The sequence below is a fragment of the Lagopus leucura genome, unplaced genomic scaffold, assembly GCF_019238085.1.
Source record: "Lagopus leucura isolate 7727_CA_CO unplaced genomic scaffold, USGS_WTPT01 Super-Scaffold_739, whole genome shotgun sequence".
NCBI lineage: Eukaryota > Metazoa > Chordata > Aves > Galliformes > Phasianidae > Lagopus > Lagopus leucura.
The window spans coordinates 19,728,197-19,750,348 of record NW_024962255.1 but is presented as its reverse complement, the minus strand read 5'-3'; the positions used below and the strand labels follow the sequence as shown (position 1 = coordinate 19,750,348).

Sequence of the window (22,152 nt, the reverse complement as noted above, 5' to 3'; positions counted from 1 at the left end):
ACCATATTAATGATTTGAACTAAGTAAAAGAGACAATTAGCAAGTGAAAATTTAGACACCAATTGCACTGTCCTAAGTGGAAATATAATGTGTTACAAAAGCAAAGGATTCTATGCATCATTTTAGTATCTCCAAAAGTAATTTGCGATGTTACATTGGCATAAATACAACTTGTTGGACTATCTAGCACTTTTCTGCCACTCAGAAATTTGAACTTGAACTTAGAATCATAGAGTACTAGAATTATTTGAGCTGGAACAGACCCTTGAAGGTCATCTTGTCTAACTCCCCTGCAATGAACAGGGACACCCACAGCTCAATCACATTGCTCGGAGCTCTGTCCAGCCTGACCTTGAGTGTCTCTTCTTGAGCCCTCCAGTGAACAGTCCAAGCTCTCTCAGGCTGTCCTTGTAGGGGAGGTGTTTCATCTCTTGAATCATTTTTGAAGCCCTCCTCTGGATGTGTTCTAACAGGTCCATGTTTCTCTTGCTTTGTTCTATAAACACTGCAATATTTAAAGTTGTTGCAATTAAATGCTGAATGAAGTGATTAATTATTATGAAGTAATTAAGATGTTTTTGTGGTGAGTCCAGTTTGATAGCTATTTTACCTGGGGAAAAGCTAGGTACGTAAAAGTGCTACTGAAGACTTGACAAATACTCTTGCATATTGTAGTAAAAGCCTACATATCAGACACTCTGAACTGATAGAAAGTGGCAGTTCTAGGGTCAGACTTCATCACCCCTCTTTTCTTCTGGGCTCTTATTCCTGGACACTGTTTTCATTTCAAAAAAATCCTGGAAGAAAAGGGCAGAGGCAAACACATCTTGCACTATTATTGTCGAGTACTTCATCTTGTCAAATTATTTCCTGGATTTGAAATCTCTGAATTGCCCTAGGTATTTGTATGTGTATAATGTACTTAAGTTCAATGGATTTATAGGACTTCAGCAAAATGTCTACTTGTAACATAAGCAAAATTCTTTTGTGTTAAAAATATGCCGTGATTAATATTTTAGCTTTTAATGCCTGTATATATTCTCTTGCGTTTCATTTAAACATATTATTCCTAGGTAATTCTAATCTTACTTTTTAAGGTACTTAGGACTAGAAGAGTTGTGTATGTCTTACCCAAAAATTACTAGTGACAAATGATTTTGAAAAAAAATGTGTTTTAGTAATGTATTTGAAACAAGATTTGTTTTAAGTTATTCATTTTTCAAGTAAAAAAAAATGCAGGCTTCAGATTATTGGCTTTCTAAAATTTTTTTTGCTTTTAAAATTAAATATAATAAAGATGAGTGGGAACTCTCATTGAAGGTCCTTAAAAATCTTTCCTTTCACTGTACAGTAAGAATAATTCTACCTTGTTCTGATCACCAGTACACCAATACAGGGGAGAAGGAAGTCTTTCTGGTACAAAAGACATAAACCGTTTAGAGATTACCTCACAGATCTGTAACATTAGTTCAGTCTGAAAGCAGTAGAATGCTAATGCCCAAGGGGTGAAGAGTGGGTGGACTCTTGAGTTCCACGTGCAGACCTCCAAACCAGAACTCCCAGTCACGTGAATCTGGGAATGAGAGTCTTTAAGAAGGGGTGTAGGGCCTGCTTTGTAGCAGAGCAGCAGGGCTGGAAGTGCTGCTCTCAGCTGGCTCCCTGCTGAGGGGCTGCAGCTCAGGTCCTGCTGGCCCAGGGGCATTCTGAGTGTGGGCTGTCGGGAACCACCAAGGCCTGCAGTTCCCACAGCTGGTCAGTGAAGTTCACATCCTTGTCAGTGTCCTTGTTACAATAGAGAGCATAATTTTCACTTGCAACTACTGAAGACATTCCAGCTGCACTGTTTTAGTCTCTGTATGTAATTCAAAATTTCTGGTTAGTGAGAAATTTTGGGAATGTCTTTCAATACAATTTGGATTGGAACCAGATTTCTTTCCCTAGAAAGGAAATCCTGCTTCTCAGCCTGTTTAGTTTCATGCAAATTAATTGTTATAAAAGTTTATTTGTAGTTGTTTGAGCCAGAATTTTCACTGGAATGGGTTTAAAGGATATAGTTACTGTTGCAGTTCACGTGTTGTTGACTTTTTTAAAAAAAGATAAAGTGGAAAATGTGTTGTGGGTTTTTTTTCCTTTTTTAATCATAAAGAAGGAACTAGCATCTGTGAAAATGCTCTTGCTTTATATCCGATACCTGTATGCAGTCACCGTAGAAATGAAACCTGTACCCTTCTTTCCCCTTTCCCTCCATTAGAGAATAACTTTGTATATACCCCTTACTGCTCTTTTTGAGATTCCAGAGCAAGGTCACCAAGGACTTGAATAGACAACAATTTTTGACCAAGAGCAGTAGAAAACTGATTTGTTTATATACAGGCAGGCTATACTGATCTTAAGAAAAGAGACTCTTTTGGGTTTACATGGGAAGGTTTTGGTAGTGGAGGGGACACTAGGCACAAAGAATTAAACTCTGCCAGCACTGCTCTTCTCACACTTATGTCTGTCTTTCTGGGCATTGTAATATATATTGCTGCAAGATGGAAAGATATGTAATTGAGCTAGGCAATATGTACATTGAAGAAGTTAACTAATGTAATTAGCCTGAGTAAAAAAAAAAATAGCTTTTTGTTCCATTCATATTATTTGGCAGTTTGATGCACAGTCTTTTAAATTATGCAGGTGAATCTCTGCTTCCAGCAGTACTTCTGTTTGATAGGCTATAGCTGCTGTTCCCAGCAGAAGAGAATTTAAATGTATAGCATGGGTCTGCCCCTGTTGTGAGAGCTGTGCTGTGAGGAAGGAGATGCAGTACGTACTAATGTATCTGTGATGATGGACAAGTGATGAGAGAAGATTGATAGGTAGGGTAGTGATTATAGTTTTAAAATCACATTTTTTAAATGAGGAGTAATTATTATTCAGAAAAAAGGAATAATTCAATGGGATTCTAAGTGCAGATAGTTAATCCCTAAACTACTTATTATTGTTTATTATTTTAAAAGTCTGAACATTTGTTTGAATGGGCCTTGTAAAAGTAATTTCTATGGGAACTTTTGAAGTGTAGACTGGAACTTTTTGGTTTGTTTATGTTAGCATGTCAATCAGAAGCAAAGAAAACCCCAAGGACCTCAAACCTCAAGATGACTTAAGAGTCATCTGTAAAGATTCCATTGAAGTTTTGTTTCTAGGAAACAAATCAGAAGAGAATCAACAATTGTAGGATAATGTTTTTTTATTTATAACCAGATTTATTTCTTTATTTATTTTAATAATTCCAAGATACATTGTGTAGTTTTCTTCTTAGAACCAAAATTATTCTGATTCTTTTCTTTAGATTTTCGGATAGTCACTGTTATAGTTAGTGGGAAAATCTGTATTATTGACCCTGTTGCAATGAGAAATATTTAATTGGATGGTTAATTTTATAGGGAAATGGCATTAATAAAATTGATATTTACAGATGAAATCAATTTTTAATTCCTGTACTGTATGCCCATAATAGTCCTTACACTATCTTATTTAATATGAATTCTTCAGAAATGTAAGTGCAATGGTTTTCAACCAGAAGTTGGAAATAATCCTAAATTGCTGTTCTTCTAATTAAGAAAGAACATGCTGGTGTTGTCAGTGAGAAAACAGTGGTAGACTGGCTGTGTTCCCTGATAGTTCCTCCTGTAAAGGTTTTTCAGACAAGACGTATATTAATTGTATAAACAAAGTGACTCTAAGTGTAATACTTGCATTCCAGGTCTGCACAGATCACTCCCTCCAACTTCCTGGGGAAATGGAGAGAAGTTTCTAGTGGCAGTGTATTGTTTTTCAACCTCGTGTACTCTAGCAAATTTCATAACTAATTTTTCACTGATGTAGTCCTGCTGCTTGTGAAAGTGATGTAAACTGTGTGTAGACAAGGCTAAGGTCAGAATGAAGAAAAGCCATGAAAATGTGGGAGTGAGACATGGATGGCTGCTTGAATCAGGGCATAGTATGGGTGCCCATGTAGCTTGCCAGCATACGGACAGCCTCCAAGTCTGTTGTCTTTCTAAGTCCCACAATCTGTAATTTCTTTACAGTTAATTGCTCTTCTGGAAGCCTCAGGAAGGTTTTCTTCTTCTTTGCTTCTCAAAGAAACTTCTCTGGATCCTTGCCTAAGTCATAGCCCTTTGTCTGGCTGCAGCCAGTGCTGCTGGTTTTATTGGAGGCTGCAGCTCAGAGCACAGCAGAGCTGTGAAGGCAGGGCATTCGCTAATAAAGAAATCCGTGCCGCTGTTCTTGTAATGCTTCGGCTGAAGTTTCCTAAAACAAAACTAACTCAGTTTATTACTTTTGGCCTGTTTAAACAACACTGATATAAATATAACTTGTGCAAAAGTTTGGGTGTAGGCTCTTATTTCTTAATATATTTAAGGACAAAAATCCAGCAGAATTAAAATGGCTTTTGTTTATAACTCCACTGTCAAAATCAAATGCTTTTAGTCTTAGCAGGATGCACGCTACTCCTTAATTTGTAAACTTCCTTCCATTCGAGTCCCAGTATTACAGCTTTTATCTGGGGAGGTGGGTAACCTGACCTTTCAGCGAGCGAGCCAAATGCATGTCTTCTTCATGGCTTACACAAGGCACGTCAGTTATGCATTTTGCCACAGTTTGTAGCTTTAAACTGAGCAGCTGTTGCCTGACTGTTAGTTTGGACAAGTGCAGCGCGCAGGCTTTGGACGGTGTTGGAAGTACCTGCTCTGCTGGCATTTTAGGAGGAATCTGAGATTCAATGGAGGACACTTTTGCTGGTAAGATTTACATTTCTCTGGCCTGTAATACAAGGCTCTGATTATATTTAGGTAGTTAAAAAAAAAGATAGTTTTATTTCTAGAGTCAGAAGTGAACTAGGTGGACATTTTCTAATCTCATGTTGGATCTATAATGTCTATGTTTAATAACAGTGCTGTAAGGACACTTAGAACTATTGCTACATGGAAAATGAAGTAGGGATTTAAAATAAACAGTATGAAATAAAAATGCCTCTCAGTTTTAATGTGTATTTTATATTTCAGCTTGTTTGAGAAGGTAATATCAGTGTTTGTATGTAGTTTAAGTTTACTTCGCATTTATTTGGTTCACGTTGCAACTATTTCAATATCAAGTTATGTCATGTGACATTCCTTTGTTTTGTGTTCTATAAAAGTGAGTGACTCTTGCAAAAAGTGCTGGAGTAAATATGAATGTCAGATATAATCAGATTTTTAAGAGCACTAGAAACAGGAAAATTTTTTTTTATGTTTCACGAATGACTCAAGTTTTACAGGTTAGTAACATATTTTTGCATGTAAATCCACTCTTGATTTTTCTTTTTCTTTTGCAACTCTTGCTCTTTTTTCTTCATTTTGTACATATACTGAGTGTATACATACCAGTAACCAGTCTGTGTTCAGTGGATTCTTGAGGCAGATTGTCTCCTTTCTGAATGACATGAAGGCATAGCAACATATAAAAAGCCTTTTGCTACTGACTGGCCATAAAGAAGCACCTATATTCACATATATGAAGCTGTCCTGTATAACTTGATTGAATGACAATAGCATTTTACTCTGTATAAGGAATGTCTTATGTGCTAACCCTCATGTTTCCCTAAACTGACTGTGAGATAACGGCTATGACAAACATTCACCATCCACAGAGGTGGTATCTCGTTGCAATAGAAAGATTGTATTGGTTGTCAACACCTTCATTTTAATTTCAGTGATTTAGAAAGTGCAAGGGAAAAAAAAACTCTCGGAGCCTTTTTTGGCTGATTTGTAATGTTTTGGTTTTGATTTGGAGTAGAAAAATGCATGCATTTTCTAGAAAATAAGCCAAGATGAGAGTTTTTTGCAAATGCATAGATTGTTTGGGTTTTGTTTAAGGGACTTCATATTGACAACATTTTCTAACATGTAAGTATGTTCTTTAGAAATAATTGTTGTGTATAAAAATGTATTAATGGATATTTTAATAATTCTGAAAGAAGTATAAATTACCAGTGATATTTATCAATAATGAATTGAAAATATTTTGCTTACAAAATAGCAAAACAGTAATAAAAGAATTGGAAATACAATATGAAGCTATAACAATCTTTAAATATTTATTATGAATTCTTTTAAGGGCTTTACACGATTGTACAGCAATTAAATATCTTTATTTTAAATTGCCATGGATTGAGTACAACAGGTTTTATGCACTCTTGCAGGCTTCTTTATGAAATTGAGTGTTCAGATCTTCTGGAAGAGGAATAAATCTGATGCTGTTACATTAGGTTCCCCTGCCGTCCTCAATCACCCTTTCAATCTCCCTTTTCTCTGCTGTATTGGAATAAAGCAGAGGTACATGCCTTTTGACTTCATGGAGAAGGGGTCTTTCCTGAAACTTTTGCTCACTGGGGAAAAAAAGAAGTCTTAGTCTGAAAAAAAAATTGAAGTTTTGAGTGCCTTTTACTGTGTTACTGTTCGATTTAGGAAAGATTTCATCTGAAGTTGTGCACTTGTATTTACTTCTTCAAAATTAAGTTGCAGAGCTCTGCAAAGAAATTGATCAAAAATTTCTTTAACGTGAAGATTTATTTGCAACAGTGGAGTAGTTATTGAACTGTTATAAATATGTATGGTCTTCTCTGTAAATTCTTGTGAGATTTTTAAGAATAAACACTCTTTTACTGGGTTTTCAAAAGTTGAGGAATTCAAACAGGTGACATTGTCTTTGGACTCTGATCCTGAAAATAACTGTGTCTAAAGCCATCATCTACGTGGGCTTTATACAACTGCACTTAGGTTCTGTATTTGTAGATATTAATATGATTTAATTCTATCTCTAGCTATGGAACTGTAGCCACAGGAACTGCATTGAAAATTTTACTAATCTCAGGAGGGCATCACATGGCAAACGCACAACTTTATTTTCACATGCTTCATCATCCAGTGGCCTATAGGCCATTATAGCATGAACGGTTCCAAGTAAGAAACCAGCACAGTAACTAATGTGAAGTCTAAGTGATTAAGAAATGTTTAGAATGGTCAGAAAATTCTGATTTTGCTTCAGTTTCTGGTTACTTAACTTATTATTATTATTTCATAATAATTACCTGTGGTTTTGTGTCAGAGTAGGCACATACTTAATTGAGGACAATGCAATTAATATTTTATGAATTTACTTGTGGTGTCATACATTAAAGCACTGTGAAATAATTTTGTTACTATTTAAATTTAATAATATTTTAAGAGAGAAACTGAACACTAAAAATAACATTTTCATCTAGGTTTCAAATTGTTGTAATATCCTGTACTGTTAGTTCCATGATGTAGAAAAGATCATTTTAAAACACATAGTACTCTTTTACTTCATAGGTAAATGAGTTGTAAATGTAAGACTTACTAAAAACTGTCACAAATTCATTAATACAAAATTATGCCTTTAAATTCAATTTCTAAAAAAACCTAAATCAATATTTGCATAGCTTGGAAATTCACATTTATTTTAATGAGAACAAAATTGCCCTTGTTATATTACTTCTGAATGAAGAAATGGAAATTGCAGCCACTCAATTGATAGTAAAATATGATCAATATTATATTGTTTCTCACTGACAAAAATAAGTATTAGAGTCATGAATGTAAGAAGCTTCTGCTTCTACTATTCAAAAAATAAACTCAGTCTTTGTCAGAGTGGAAGGACTAGTGAAATTGGCAAAAAAACCACTTGTTGATTACAGTGCCTCACACACTTTCTGTTGTTTACTTATGGTGTATTTTGGTAACGTGTTTGCTTTTTTTGCTGGGGGGCACAAAATAAGAAGTAGAAGAAAAACCTGCAGTGGTGTTCTCACAGTTGATGACCAGCTTTGAGCACTTTTTTCAAAGAACACGGTCCTAAGAAGGTGTGGATGCCCCATCCCTGGAGTCACTCAAGATTAGGCAAGATGGGGCTCTGGGCAGCCTGAGCTAGTGAGAGGTGTCCCTATCCATGGCAGAGATTGAAACTGTCTTTAAAATCCCTTCAAAACCAAACCTTTCTATGGTTCCACGATTCCCTAGGAAATGAAACAACTGAAAGGAATTCAACTCAGAGCTGAAAAAAGAGCAAAGTTACAGAAAATGTTGTCAGTGGAGAAAGACTGAAAACAAAATGTATTTGCTCTATAGAGGAAGTACTGGAGTTGCATGATAATCTCCTGCTACTGTAAGGAGAAAGTAAACAGACTGTCCTTTTTGTCTACTGGGAATGAGGCAAAAAAAGAAGAAAAGAAGAAGAATCTCACATGCAAATAACAAGTATCATGATAGAAAGGAAATTTGGTGGAGAAGGGAGTTCCATCAAATTTAAGAACTTCTCCACATAGACTGCACTTAAAGAAAATGGGTTTAGGTAGTGTTGGCTGGCAAAACCACCAAGACAGATGTGGCAAAAGTTGTGAAAACAGAGGTGCATGGACTGAATACAGAGGGGCTCATTTCAGAAAGATCTTACATGAAAGAAAAAGCTTGTGGAGAGAAAAAAAAAAATAAATTGGTCGTTGAATAATGATGGCAGAGCAGACTGTAAAATAGAAGGGCTATAAGAATACGATAGGGAAAAAAAGGCAATTCATGAATTGTAAAGGCTATAGAGATACCTCTAGCTATGGTCAAACAACCTCTATAAAATGTCATATGTTTTAACCCAGTAACCTTTGTTTTAATCTCAGCAGTTGGTAGACAGTAGTGTTCATGCAAAGCCTTTGGAGGAACACTTAGAACAAACCATCCACATGCACAGCTTTTTCCAATGGTCACTGATGCTCATAGTCATAGGGATGTGACTTGTTTCTCATTTGAGCTTGTCTGTCATCAAGTACAAACTGTTTATTCTTCTTATGCTGTTTGCTGTTGAATTAAAGTCTTTAAAAACTGGTATGTTTTCCCTGCTGGAAATGCTTATATTTATAGAATAGTCAAAGAACCTCTCAGTTCTCATTTAGTGCACTAAAGCTTTGCACTTCTGATCTAAATCTTTCCCTTCTACTCATAAACAGCTCAGCCCTAGAAAAATTTTATAGTTCTTTTGTGCATGCTCTGTGGCTTGTTCACATCTTTAGAAAACAGAAGAGATGATACTGTGTTATTGGTGTCATCAGTGGTTTGCAGAGAAGGAGCTCTCTTTGCCATCTCCTTTTTTGCCATCTGAAAAAAGAAAGAAAATGAGGGATTTTGGGTTTTGTGTCTTAGTGTTGTAGTTAGTCTAACCCTCTGCTCAAAGCAAGACTGAGGCATTTTGTGAACAATGTAGTTGACAAAGTTTTCATGTTAGGCAAGGCTGGCAAACACCTTTTCCAGTACAATATGCTAAAAGCTAGTAACAAGGACACAATTCATGAAGTAAAGCTGAAGTAAATCATGACTGTTTAGCAGAGATTTGGTGTAGTAGGTGGAAAATCCCATGGGGAAAAAATAAAAAAGAATAAATAATTTCATTTTTACTGGTGGCAACAGTATAATCTATGTAATTATGCTCCATTTGCTTGAAGTTAATTTTGTATAACCATATCCCTTCTAATTCAGCTTTTACTAATTCCCAAGCAACATGAGCCAAACAAACAAAAGTACAAAATCATTGCTTGTAGCCTGGCTGAATTAGAGATCATTACTAAATCCATAAAAAAGATTTCTTGGATAAGTAGTATTTGAATCTTTCATATGTAAGGTAGGAAGAAATAGGTGATACTGAGGAAAGCCATATATGTTGAAATCTGCGTTATGAAGTCAAGGTTTGCTTAACGCTTTGTGTAGTCTATTGTTTTCACTCTCAGCTTCCGAAAGTGTGCTGGCTCTGTTCTCTGCAGTTTGCTGTATGTCACTAATCTTTCCATGTCTTAAACTTCTGAGTCATCAAACACGTTTGGCCAAATCAGGCAAGCTCATTCACTGTAGTTGAGGAAAGAAACAAAATCTCAGCTCTGACATTTCAGCAGCTCTTGTGATTGTACTGAGTACTTTTTGTTGAGTTACACTGTATTTTTGCTGTCTCAGGACTATAGATTCTTTCCTGGACTTCACAGTTTGTTAAGCACACTGGCATTTCCATTGGGATAGATGCATACTTTAGAAGTAATAGTCAGCTTTTGAGGAAATCTGTCACATTTACTCAGATCTGGGCCCATGCCAGATATTCTATGACTCTAGGAGTCAATGATTCAGATGTGTTGTTACTGATTCTCCTAATAAATTTGCAGATCAAATTTATGTACTGTTATGTAGTTCTATAAGTAATTCAGTTGAACAATTTAATTAAATTTACTGGATCCGAATGTAGAGAGGCAATATCCAAAAGACTTAACTCATGGTTCATGTGCCAGTCTCTGTTATGAGTGCATTAATATGAATGAATGCATCTACTGAAGTATTTCTGGAGCAGCTGAGAATCTTGTGCATATTTTGTTGATTGTTCTAATCCACATGAATTTGAATATTTCATTCAATGAAATGTTCTAAGTTCATTAACAGTTTAGGTATGTTTACCGTGTTGCTAATGTATTTACTTTCCAGTGCCTTTATAGATAATATTTAAATGCTGTAGTTTGTTAATACTGCCATACTTTTCAGTTACTGAGATTTATCTTTTCATATAGGAGTTGCAAAAGCTTCAGTATTTTCTGACAAGTTTAATTTTAGGTCACACCACTGTATTCCATGGAAGTTCAAAGTTGCTCTTGTATTTGATGACATATGTGTAGTAGGTGAATTTTGCTTTTGACAGTAGAAGTTTATGTGTGTATTTATGTAGGCTACCTGCACATGATCAGTGCTTTTTTTTTTTTTTTTTCACCTTTTTCTTTTTTTCTGAGAATATTGACAAGGAAGACATTTTACTAGCTTATCAAGAAGTACAGAAAGATTTTTTAAAAAGCTTAAGATACGTACATGTTCAAACCAAATGCTATTCTGAAATAAAATAACTAGAATATCTGGGAATCTATTTTTTTTATTTGGGAAGATATTTTTTATTTACTTGTTTGGAATACTAATTAATTCTCCTGAAGAAGTATTTTAAATATATGCTGAGGGCTCTAATTTTATGCAGAATGCAAGCAATTTCACAAATAGAAAAATCATCTTGACTAGTTATATATTCACAAATAATGATACATTTTCTTAATGTATGTTATGTTCTCATTTCTACACTTATTGGCTGTACAGTCAAGAATAGTTTTTGGTGTTATGAATAGTCTTTTTGTCATAGGTGTGTATGTTGAACATAAGAATCTATTGCTAGCACACATGTAAGTGATTAGAATTAGAGTATTAGCAGTAGGGGTTTACAGCATGAGGAAAACATTGATAAGGTGCTATCTTGGCCCTGTCAGTTGGTAGCAAAATTGCCAGTGAGATCAGCGGAGTCAGGATTTCATGCAGTACATTTTTATGTTTGAGTTAATAAAATTTTAAGAATTATTCCTCCCTCTGTGTCATATCAGATTGATTTCATTGCATCTAACCATCCTTGACAAAAGTCAGTCTAGGCTAGATTAAATTACTTTAAATCATGATTTGATTGTTACAACTTCTCCTTGTCATTTGTTTTATGGCAAATATCTGTCAGACTTATGGTTGGTGATGTCTGTGTAGTGTCTACTTTCCGAGCTCATGTCAGAAGTTACTGTCAACCCAGCTATGCTGCTTCTTATATATAATTTTACAGTTAACACTAAATTCTCTGTTGCCTGTAGTAAAATTTGTGAGTCCATGTCTGGACTGCACTGCTGCTGTGGTTCGTATCGGAGTGATGAGGTCATGGATATGGCCACAGAAACAAAGTGTCCTTGCATTTCATGGGCTCTCTGTTCAGTGGGAGGGTCCTGAACACAGGTTTTGCAGATTTTAATTTCTCTCTTTCATTTTAAAATGTCTCCCAGCATCCTTTAAAGTGGGCTCCCAGGACAAGTCTCGGTGATTCTGGAAAGCTTGCTAAGAATAGCTTGTTGGCTGCAGTATTTTCTTAGAAGACAGACAGACATGATATAACAGCACATACATGACTTACTGTGATGGGAAGTTGTGAAATGATGCTAATCCTTCATAAATTAATGCACTTATTATCGTTAGCTTCCCAGCATCTTGCTTATACAGGAAACCAAACTTGCTAAGAATGCCTGCTGTTAAAACTCATTTGAAAGTTTTCTGGTAATTGAGTTAATTAAATGTTTGCATTGAAATGTGCTTCCTACGGTTACCTTTCAAAATTTGAAAACTGCATTCTGAAAGGAAGAAAATATCTAATAGATTCTTTCATTTGTGTAAACACATAAACACATTATACAATTTTTTTCTATTTTTAAAAATTCATTTTAAAGCATTTCTAAAGTAACCCAATTTTGATCAGAAAAGTACTTGTAGAACTTAGCCCATTATATCATATATCTCAGAGAAAGAGTAAAACCTGTTTCTGGTTGTTTGTCTTCTTTTTATATCCTCTTCTATTATTTCCATTATACCTCTAAACGTCAAAGACATTTATTAGTTGTTAAAATAATTTTTAAGCCAAAATGCCTTTTATTCTGTCTCTAAGTATATTTCTTTAAAGTATGCATGCTTAACTCAATGAGACTGTGCCTGTATAATCCAAAATTGCTTTTGCATTAGTTAATGGATGTGCCTGTTTTAATACTAGCTTTGAAGATAGATCACACTTAACTCCCAGTAGAAGAAAGAAATGCAGCTATGTATTGATTGGGTCACCACGGAAGTGGAAAGTTTCTCAGGGTTTTCCTGTTTGCTAATTGTGTATTTCTTTTCACTTCTGAAACACCTTCCTCTCTTTTTGACCAATCCCAGTGAATACTCTTAGAATTTCTTGAAATACCATATGCCATTTCTTTAATAATGAAGTGTTATGTGCTAAATGGCCATTCATTCTGTTGTGAAACCAATTCATTTATTTCTAGTTCATCATTTTTCTCTATGTTTTGGTATTTTGTTTAAATGTGTACTTGGTTCATGCATTTAGTCATGTATGAGATTCCTTTCAGATTTTCCTTTATACAGTGAGTTGAACCCAAGGGTGGAATTACTGCACTGTAATAAATATTTCTTTATAGCAGTACAGAATTCACTATTCTTATCAATCCTTTTTTTAAGAATCTTTCTAAGTTCTGTTATAAAAAATGCTTCGTTATAACAGCACTTTGAAAGACCATACTGTTTCAGTGGGTTTTTCCTGCTATCCTTTATCCAGTTATCCTACTGCTGGCTTAAGTAATAGAAAATTATTACCACAGTAATGTTCTATTTCATTTTATTGACTGATACCTTGATACATCCTGCTACCTTCTGTATTAGGCATGTCTAATGTCTTAGGGGTTATTATATGTAAGTAATTATTACTGTTATTTTAAACTCAGATTTCCTGAATTTTACTTTCATTCAAAATGTGAAGGTGTTGGTTGGGTGTAATGATTCTCCCATTTGCAAAATATTCACATCATGGTGTGTTCAGAGCCTACAGAAAAATGAGATACAGAGTTCTTCCCAAAGTTAATTGGCAAAGATGTGTGATGGAACATTTCTTCTACAGATACAGGGATCATAAGTGGAATTTGTGTCAGATAAAATGCAATATATAAAGGATGTGTGCATTTTCTTAGCAAATCACACAAAGATACTTTGAGGACAACTGAGTATCAGCAGTGTTTTCTGTTAGGAGTTCTATTCTCTCTCCTTTCTCTGTGAAATAATTACATAGAGGACAGATCTCAAACTAATGTTATTATCAGAATCTGTTTGAGTAAATGCTGAGAGCAGGCAGAGTGATGAAACTTTTGAATTGATCAAACATTTTTCAAGTGTATTACGTTCCTTTAAAATTCTTTCACTGCTAAACTCCAGGGCTTAAATTGGGAACATTTAATCAAGTCTTGTTTTTACTGGACATGACTTGAATTCATTTTATTCCAATAATCACTAAGAATAACAGCAGAAATACCTTATGCAGCTGATTTGCCTCTTTTGGTTTGTGTGGAAACTGTGGTAGGATCTGTCACACATCAGATAGTATTTATACGAAGATTCAAAAGGAAAAATATATTAATCATTAAGACCGCCCGTTTATCAAATCACACTTAATTCTCACCAAATTCCTTGACAACATTGTCATTAAAATCAATTTCTCAGTTTGGCATCTGGTCTTCATCTTTTACTGCTGATGTCATAGGCAGCTTTGCTATTTGCTTCACTGTGTGTGACGCTGAAGCTGTAGAGACCTTTTGTATCATTTTTACCTTAAAGGACTATATTTAATGATTGTTTTCCAGAGTGAAACAATTTTCATTGAAATAGTTCCTTGAACTTAAGTTTTCCTATTCTCTGTGCTATTTAAGTAGCTGGACAAGATAGGAAAATATACTTGTCTTTCCCCAGTGTCTTTGAAGAGACTGTAGATGCATGTAGCCTGGCCTTCAAGGTAAGACCAAAGTAGGAAGGATGATGTTTGTTGTGAAATGTGTTTCTGAGGATCTTAAAGGCAAGAATGCATTGTGGGGTTGTGTTTTTGATGGCTGTTAGAAGTTCTGCAGCTGAGGAGCAAGTTGCAGCAGACTATTAACTAAATGCAGAGGTTGCCAGCGTGGAAATCCAGCACCTCCAGACTAGAAAGGAAGGTTTCTAAGCTGAGATTTTGAAATATTTAAGATGTCTGTTGTTGTGGTTTTAGAGTTATTTGCATTGTAAGTGCTGTGACTTACTACAGCTATTCTTCATTTGGCTTCATAGTTTGAAAGAGGTAAATAAGAAAGTTAAGATCATAAGTTTCAGCTGAAATGGGTACCTAAGAATTTTTTATTCCCCACTGTATCCATGTGAAAAATAAAAAAATAAAAAAATAAAAAAAATCATCCATCTTGTCCAAAATATTCAAATATTGGAACCTGATCTGAAGTTCTTGTGCTCTGTGTAGCCATTAGATATTTCTCTTTTGGAAAGTTAACGCAGAGATATATGTGTTTTATTTTGTTCTGTCAGTGCACAGAAACTGTGCTGTGATTTTGGAAGTTATTTTGTATCAGTTTTTGTGGATGTTGTTATAGCTTGGGTTCTGCTTTAACTCAGGCAGAAACTTGCTCTTTTTGCAATGGGAATCATGCACTTCTTTTTCTAAAACACTTATTTTCCTCCAAAGTCAACTCATAAGTCTTCCCTTTCAACTGTTCTTTTTAGGTGCTGTAATTTATCTAGTAATTTATATATATGTTTATTTAGCTTTTGAACTTAACATTCCATGCAGTACACTTTTTCTATCCAGTATTTTAAAAGCTTTTGAATACAGATGCTGCATACAGAGTTGTTCTTCTAGTTAGTATGTTGCCATATTGCCAGAAGCTCAAGGTTCTGATAGGCTACTAATGTGCCAGCCTTTAGAAGAAAGATTAATGAAGTGTATGTGAAAGCAGTATATTGCTGAAAACATCTCCAGGAGACTGGCAGAGGAGAGGATTCATTTGATGAGATTTCATTGCAGGAAAATAAGGAAAAATCTGAAACAGTTCGACACCAAGCCTGGCAGCATACTGGCAGGCATTTCCTTCCGCTCACAGCAGACGTAATCTGCTCATGGAGCATCTGAATTTGCTGAAGAAATTCTTCAAAGTAGCTGCTATCACTGTACTGTAAGTAGCTGCTACAATTTAAGGCAGCAATGTTGAACGGTGTGACACATAATCATTGACAGTGGATTCTTGTCACAGGTTACCAGAAGATTAGCATTTCTGTATCTCTCCATAGGAAGAGTTCAACTGAATCATCATTGCTTCTGGTCACCACTGCTTCAATCCAACCACCATTTTGTGTAGTAATAATCTAAGCCACAGTGAGATTTTAAAATGGAAGACAGAGGAATTGAGGTTAGGACTGGAAGAATACTTAGAAGGAGAGATGGTTCTCCTGAGTAGGTCAGATAGAAAGTGACAACCAAAACATTGCCTCAGCATCATTTGGGAGGTATGGTATGCTGTCTGGATGTAATCTTTGCATAAACAGATGTAATTTCAGAACTAGCTTGAAAAATTTTATTGGCCTGAAATTTAGTGAAAATTCTACCCTTAATCTGGTAAGGGAACTGAATTGTCTTATCCATTGCCTGGTCCTTAAACCATCTCTGAAAACACTGATTTAGTAATAGTGGAATCTGTCATCTTTGCACTGTAGTGATGTCACTTGCTAAGGTGGCTAGAAGTTACTTTTAAATCTGCTGTTGCAGTGTGAGGTGCAGCAAGGCAAATGCCATATTGGTGTCAAATAGCTTTGGGGACCTAATTTTCAACCAGTTGATTGCACACTCACTATTGATCCACCAAATTTTTAATTAACATTCTTTTGGCAGGTGCTCTGAAATCAGATGTATGAGGTTTCATGAGCTACAGTAGGAGGTGAACGTCCACAAAAATAGCAGGGCTCAGGTGGCCCATTGCCAAGCATGTATACTGGAAGCAGTAAGGCTGCTTTCTGTATAAATGTAAGTGGTGGATCTCTTCAGACTTTTGGCAATACACATGCTGTTGGTTCATCCCTCCCTAAGGTCTGTGAACAAGCATTTGTGCCAGCCAAACCTTGCATAAGACGAAGTGCTCTTTGTAACTAAAGCAGCCATTTGCTTTGGTGGTTATCCGTTCAGTCACTATCTTCAGAGCTTGTTATTTCAGACACACTAGAAATGTTTGCTGTCTGGTCTAACCCATAGTATCACACTGATTCTTCTGCAGATATTCTGGACGCACTGCTAGTTGTCCCTGTGTATCTGCAGGAGGACACAGTCCCCAGCACTTTGCTAGCTGTCATGAACTGCAAAGCAATTAGGAAATCAGCACAAAGCATGAGTTTTTCTGAGATCTGCTGCTGTTTTGACATAGTGAAAATTACTGTTAAAAAGCCACTATCTGCATCTTTTTTTTTTCTTCCAGTGAGAATACAGTCAGAAGCAAAACCAACTCATGCATTTCTTATGGACAGGTCTGTGATTGTTTCTATCAGCTGTAACCAGTACCAGCCAAAGAGCGTGTGGAGCTGGAAATGCTTGGTTAATCGTATTGACTGACAGTATTTGTAACTCAGAGATAAACAGCCAAATTCATCTTTACTGCACGATATTTCTGTGAATGAATCAGGCTAGCAGAGTGGTAAATCTCTGGGCTGCACTGCCATTATATAAGCAGCAGTGTAGATGTAATTGCACAAGGCACTTCATAGCTGTACACCATGGATGCTGGAGACAGGCATAGCAGTCTCAGCTGAAGTCATGGTGATAATTCACTTTAAATTCCTTCTGTATCGTATGTCAGTGTGTGTATATTTAGATTACACACAGGGTCATCTAAATTGATTAAGCACAAGCAGTGCTTAAATGGCTTTTCAGTTCATACTTGTCAGAAGGAACATGTACCTGTTAATTCAATTTTAATATATAAATTAAATCTTCATATTAGTTTTCTTTAAACAATTTCAGAATTTGAATTAATGTTTCTCTGTGTGTGAATTTTGCCCTGTGGCAGTGTATGCATATCCTTTGTGGTAAAAACAAAACAAAAACAGTTATTATTTCCCAGGTCTAAACATATCTCAACAGTCCTGTTGCATATGCCATTTGTTTAGTGAAATTCATTTTCAGTCAGAAGGGATGAAGGAAGATTGTATCTCCAACTATTCACAACTTCTCTTTTTTTCTGGGGTTCTATTTGACTGATGCTGTAAGAAAACACAGATGAGCCTGCATTTCAAAACAGAATCCTTCGCTGTTTCCTAAAGCAAGAAGTGATTTGAGGAATAAGCAGTCATTTGTAATTTGCTGCCAGGGTTACAAGCACTGCATATATTTGTCTCTGGCAAAAGCCATTGTGCTGCACAGCTCATGAGATCAGGATTTAGTGGTATGCAATTGTAGTTTAATTCACTTATACGTCATTGTGATGCTGCCTTTTGTCAAGTTCTCTTCAGGGGTTTCATGACTCTGTTCAATGATAAAATCTCAGCCTGAATAGAAATACAAAGGCTGCTATGAAAATAATGCCTCCTAGTTTATTATGTTGGCCCTTAATAACAGATGTGGATGGTGGTGGTATGGCAGTAGAGGTTGAATCATCCCACGAGTATTCCATTACATATTGTTGGTGTGTGACAGATGGCAGCAGAGGGGCAGTCTGACATAATGGTGTCTGTCATGGAAGTGTATATGAAGCAAAGATGTGTCATTGAATTCCTCCATGTGGAAAAATGGCACCCACTGACATTCATGAATGCTTGTTGCATGTTTATGGAGGTCAAACAGTAGATGTGAGCGCACAGTGAGAGTGAGTAGTGCATTTCAGCTGTGGCAACAGTGGGTCACCTCTGCAGGTGTGCAGGCTGTGGTTCACTGCTGGTGAAGATGCATAGGTAGTGGTGGTGACTGTGTTGAAAAATAGTGTGAGAATTTGCTAGTGAAAAATAGCTGAGAATTTGCTCTACAGTGTTTTTGTGCTCTTTGTGTCTGTTGTAGTTTCCATAGAAATAAATAGGAGGCATTACTTTTGGAGTGACCTACATATTTATTTAGGCATTACAGTTTCTTAGAGATCTATTTCCAGCAAAATTCTGACTTCTCCAGGTGATGTCCACCTTTTCCCCACTGTTCTGTAGAAACCAGTGTTCTTTTAATCTGGCCTGCTGTGATAACTCATGGCTGCAGCACTGGAGAGCCCCTTCTGCAATTGTCTTGTTATTACCACAGTCAAATTAAACTCAGAGCATCTATTCACGAACGAGCTGTGAAGTTTGCTGTTTCTGTTTCAAACCTGAAAAAGTGCATCCAGAGTGTGTCTGTGATGTTACTTTTTTGAAAACAGATTATTTTCCTTACAGACCCTGGGTAAATTAATCTCATCTTCTTCAAATCACTGTCTGGGAATCTCCCTTTTCTCAGAATATTATCTTCTGCTCACTGATGCTCAGGTCATACTAAGCTCCAGTTTTATTTAGCATGAATGCCTTATGGTTCCACTGTTTCCCTGCTATTAATTTACAGTGCACACAGTTTTAAGAGGTAACTCACATTGCTTGGTTTAGGGATACTGAGAGAGAAAGTGTAGGTCTTCGATTTTTTGATTACCTGGCTACTAAATTACCTGATAAGTAAATTTGCAGAATAAATAGGATCCACTGATTGCAGTTATTTCTGCAGTGAAATTGAATTTGCCCTTGATAATGTTCTATGGCAACCTTCCTACTGAATTTAATATCAGGCCTTCAATACTGGAGTGAGTTATTTGCATTCCAAATTGATGGCAGTGAATTCATGTTCATTAAAAGATAGAGAAATGTTTTTAATTATACAGCAGACGAACAGGAAATGAATAAACTCGCTGTTTCAGTTCTTGCAGTACTGGGATAGGATGAAGCCTATAGGACGCAGTTATAATGATCTGTATCTAAAGCTTGTGTTCAATTAAACTGCCATGCACTCCATATCTAAGTGTTTTCTGTTCTAGAAAAGCTTTTATTGTATTTTTGCTCTTTTTGAACAGAATTCTTCTGTATTATCTATATTGACAGTTGTTCACCTTTGTCTCTTCTTCATGTTTTCATTGTAAATGTAATGCACATTGCAAAGGAACAGTCAGGATGATGTCTGTAGCACTGTTTTCTAAAAACACTTCTATTAATCCAGTTATTGCATGATAGTGATACAGTGGGAATATTTTTTTTTACTGATGTAGATACTTATAGTACGCATTACCTTTTAATATGGCTGAAAAAAATAATCCCCTAAGAATTTTGTATAATTTCAGTCACAGCAGTATAATTTCATGGACTCAGTGTTTATTATCAGTCTGTTGTCAACTGAATAATAAGATGTCATAATATCCTTGATAATTACTTTTATTGTTGTGGTTATTGAAACCTGTTTTCTGCTTTAGAACACTTGGTTTTCACAGGAACTTCTCCCAGAAGCCTTCTAGATAGAGAACATTTGTTTAATGTTTCTAATTTTCGCTTTTATCATTTTCAAACCACTGATTTTGAGTAATAGAGAATACCTAATAGAGAATACTTTTTGTTTTTCTTCTCAAGATAAGTACGGAAGGAAAAGCAGCCTAGAAATAAAACTAATAAATCCTATTACCTCATTTGTCAAATCACCAGACTTCTCTGAGAGTCAGCTTTCATTTCATTGGCAAGTTTACTCTTGCTAAACTGTACTTATCTCAAGAAGAAAGTGACTTTTTCTGGGTGAATTCTCTCTGTCACGATGCATAGCAGATTCCTACTCATACCAGTTTAAGAGTTAATGTGTTTGAGTTTGGATGAAAGTAATTCTGTGCCACTGTCCTTACTTGGTCAGAATTCACATGGAAAGTGACGTGATTTTATCAAAGTACAAATTGAATGGTTGGCAACTGCAATTTTGGGCAGGATTAGCACTTCTGACATTTGTGTGGTTACATTCAGGGCGGTATTTGTTTTCCTTCTGTCTTTCTATGAATTCCGTTTATTCGCTGAAAGCCAGTACTGAATTTCTGCTTAGAGAAAACTGATGGCAGCAGCTCAACATTTATAACACGTTGTGTATCAGCGAATAATTTGTATGAATGATGGAATAAAATCTAAGAAATAAGCACCTTTTAATTTTAGCTTTACAAGTAATATGGTAAATAAGCAGATTGTTTTGCTTTTGTTGCTAGGAAGTTATGCATGTTGCACAAGGACTGTTTAGTAGAACATAGAAACGTGGAAAAAATATGAAAGATTACAGTAATAAACACTGGCCCTCCAGCAGAATTTTTAATGTTTTTATTGATGAAAGTATCTTTTCATTTTTCTTTAAAGTGAGCTCCTTGTTTTTCATTTTCAAAAAATCACAAATCAGTCTCATGCTCATATATCAAACACAAGCATAATACAGTTTAATAAAAAAAAGAAGATCAGCAAAAATCCAGGTTTTCAAGACTATCTTGGAACTTTCATGTACACACAAACACACATGCACAGGGGATTTACTTACTTAAATACTTGGGCTTTGTTTATTCAGCATAGACAAATTAAAGATTGCAAATTGAAAAGAATTGTGAAATTCTAAGTTTTATACTAATAAAAGTTGAGCGCTTATTTGTTGATGCAAGAGCTCCTTCGTAAAACCTTGTAAAAGTTCTTTTTTGAAAAAAAGCAAAAGAATGATTTCTTCAGATAGCATTTTTTCAAGATTTTTTGATGGGCTGGGGCTGAATAATTCTCCAGAGCAGTCATTCTGTATTTTTCTCTCATTCTTTTATTAGAGAAGATGAGGCGTTTTGTTCCCATGCATATCAGAAATGAAGTCAACCTGTGAGTCCTCTTTAAATGCTTGGCAGAGGTTATCTTGTTTTGATTAATAGAAGCAATGCTTCCTCTTTAAAAGATTATCTGCTTAGATTGTTTATCAAAAGGATAAACGAATCTGTCAACTCCAGTGTTAGACAACTTGCAAATGAATAGTGAAGGTCTTTCCCATTTTCTTCTGCAGTTTTAGCTATAAGTTGACATGGCACCACACAAAGAATATTGCAACTTGCTGCAGAGGCAGCTGATTCGCTAATTTTATTGAGAATTATCCCCTGCCTTAACTCTAAGCAGGAAGTCTGTGATTTTTGCCCAAAAGCAGTTTCATTCTGCAAATTAATCCCAAGACGATGAAGCGCAGAAAGATAGCATCTGTTTCCTGAGAGAGACAACAGAAAGCTGGAGGACTTGTAGATGGGAGTGATAGGAAGTTTCACAGCAGAAACCAGCAAACAGAGCAATGCAGATCAGTTCCTGACATGAAAAATTATGAAAGTTATAGACAGGAAAAAGAAACAAAAAAAGAGTCCAGAAAAAAAGGGCTAGATTAGTATGGAAAGAGAGCATAGGAGGAGACTTTTGTGCAGGGTGTAAATCATGGGTGGGAGCGTGGTGCAGCTGAGTGGGGATCCTGGATTTTCTGTGACAGAACGCAGGAGGCTAGAAGAGGGAAAGATGAAAGATCAGATTCTGGAGGGGTGACGTATATCAACAGTCATTGTGTGCAAGGATGCGAATTATGGATATATTTATAGGTGTAGAAATATTCCAGGAATAAGTTATATTTCCACTTGTTCAGTATTTATATCCACACTTG

At 35.8% G+C, this 22,152-nt stretch overlaps 1 protein-coding gene across 4 annotated transcripts in view; it reads left to right on the top strand.

The window, feature by feature from the left end:
• PLCE1 (phospholipase C epsilon 1) overlaps positions 1-22,152 on the top strand; it is a 148,653-nt gene that overhangs the window by 67,775 nt on the left and 58,726 nt on the right. Inside the window, exon 1 of one of the 4 annotated variants that reach the window (XM_042863511.1) lies at positions 4,701-4,784. The exons of the other annotated variants lie outside the window; for them this stretch is intronic. Coding sequence (XP_042719445.1) covers positions 4,766-4,784 — 19 coding nt within the window. The 5' untranslated portion in view covers positions 4,701-4,765. Of the gene's footprint in view, positions 1-4,700; positions 4,785-22,152 lie in introns of those variants that run through there. 4 annotated transcript variants of the gene reach the window in all.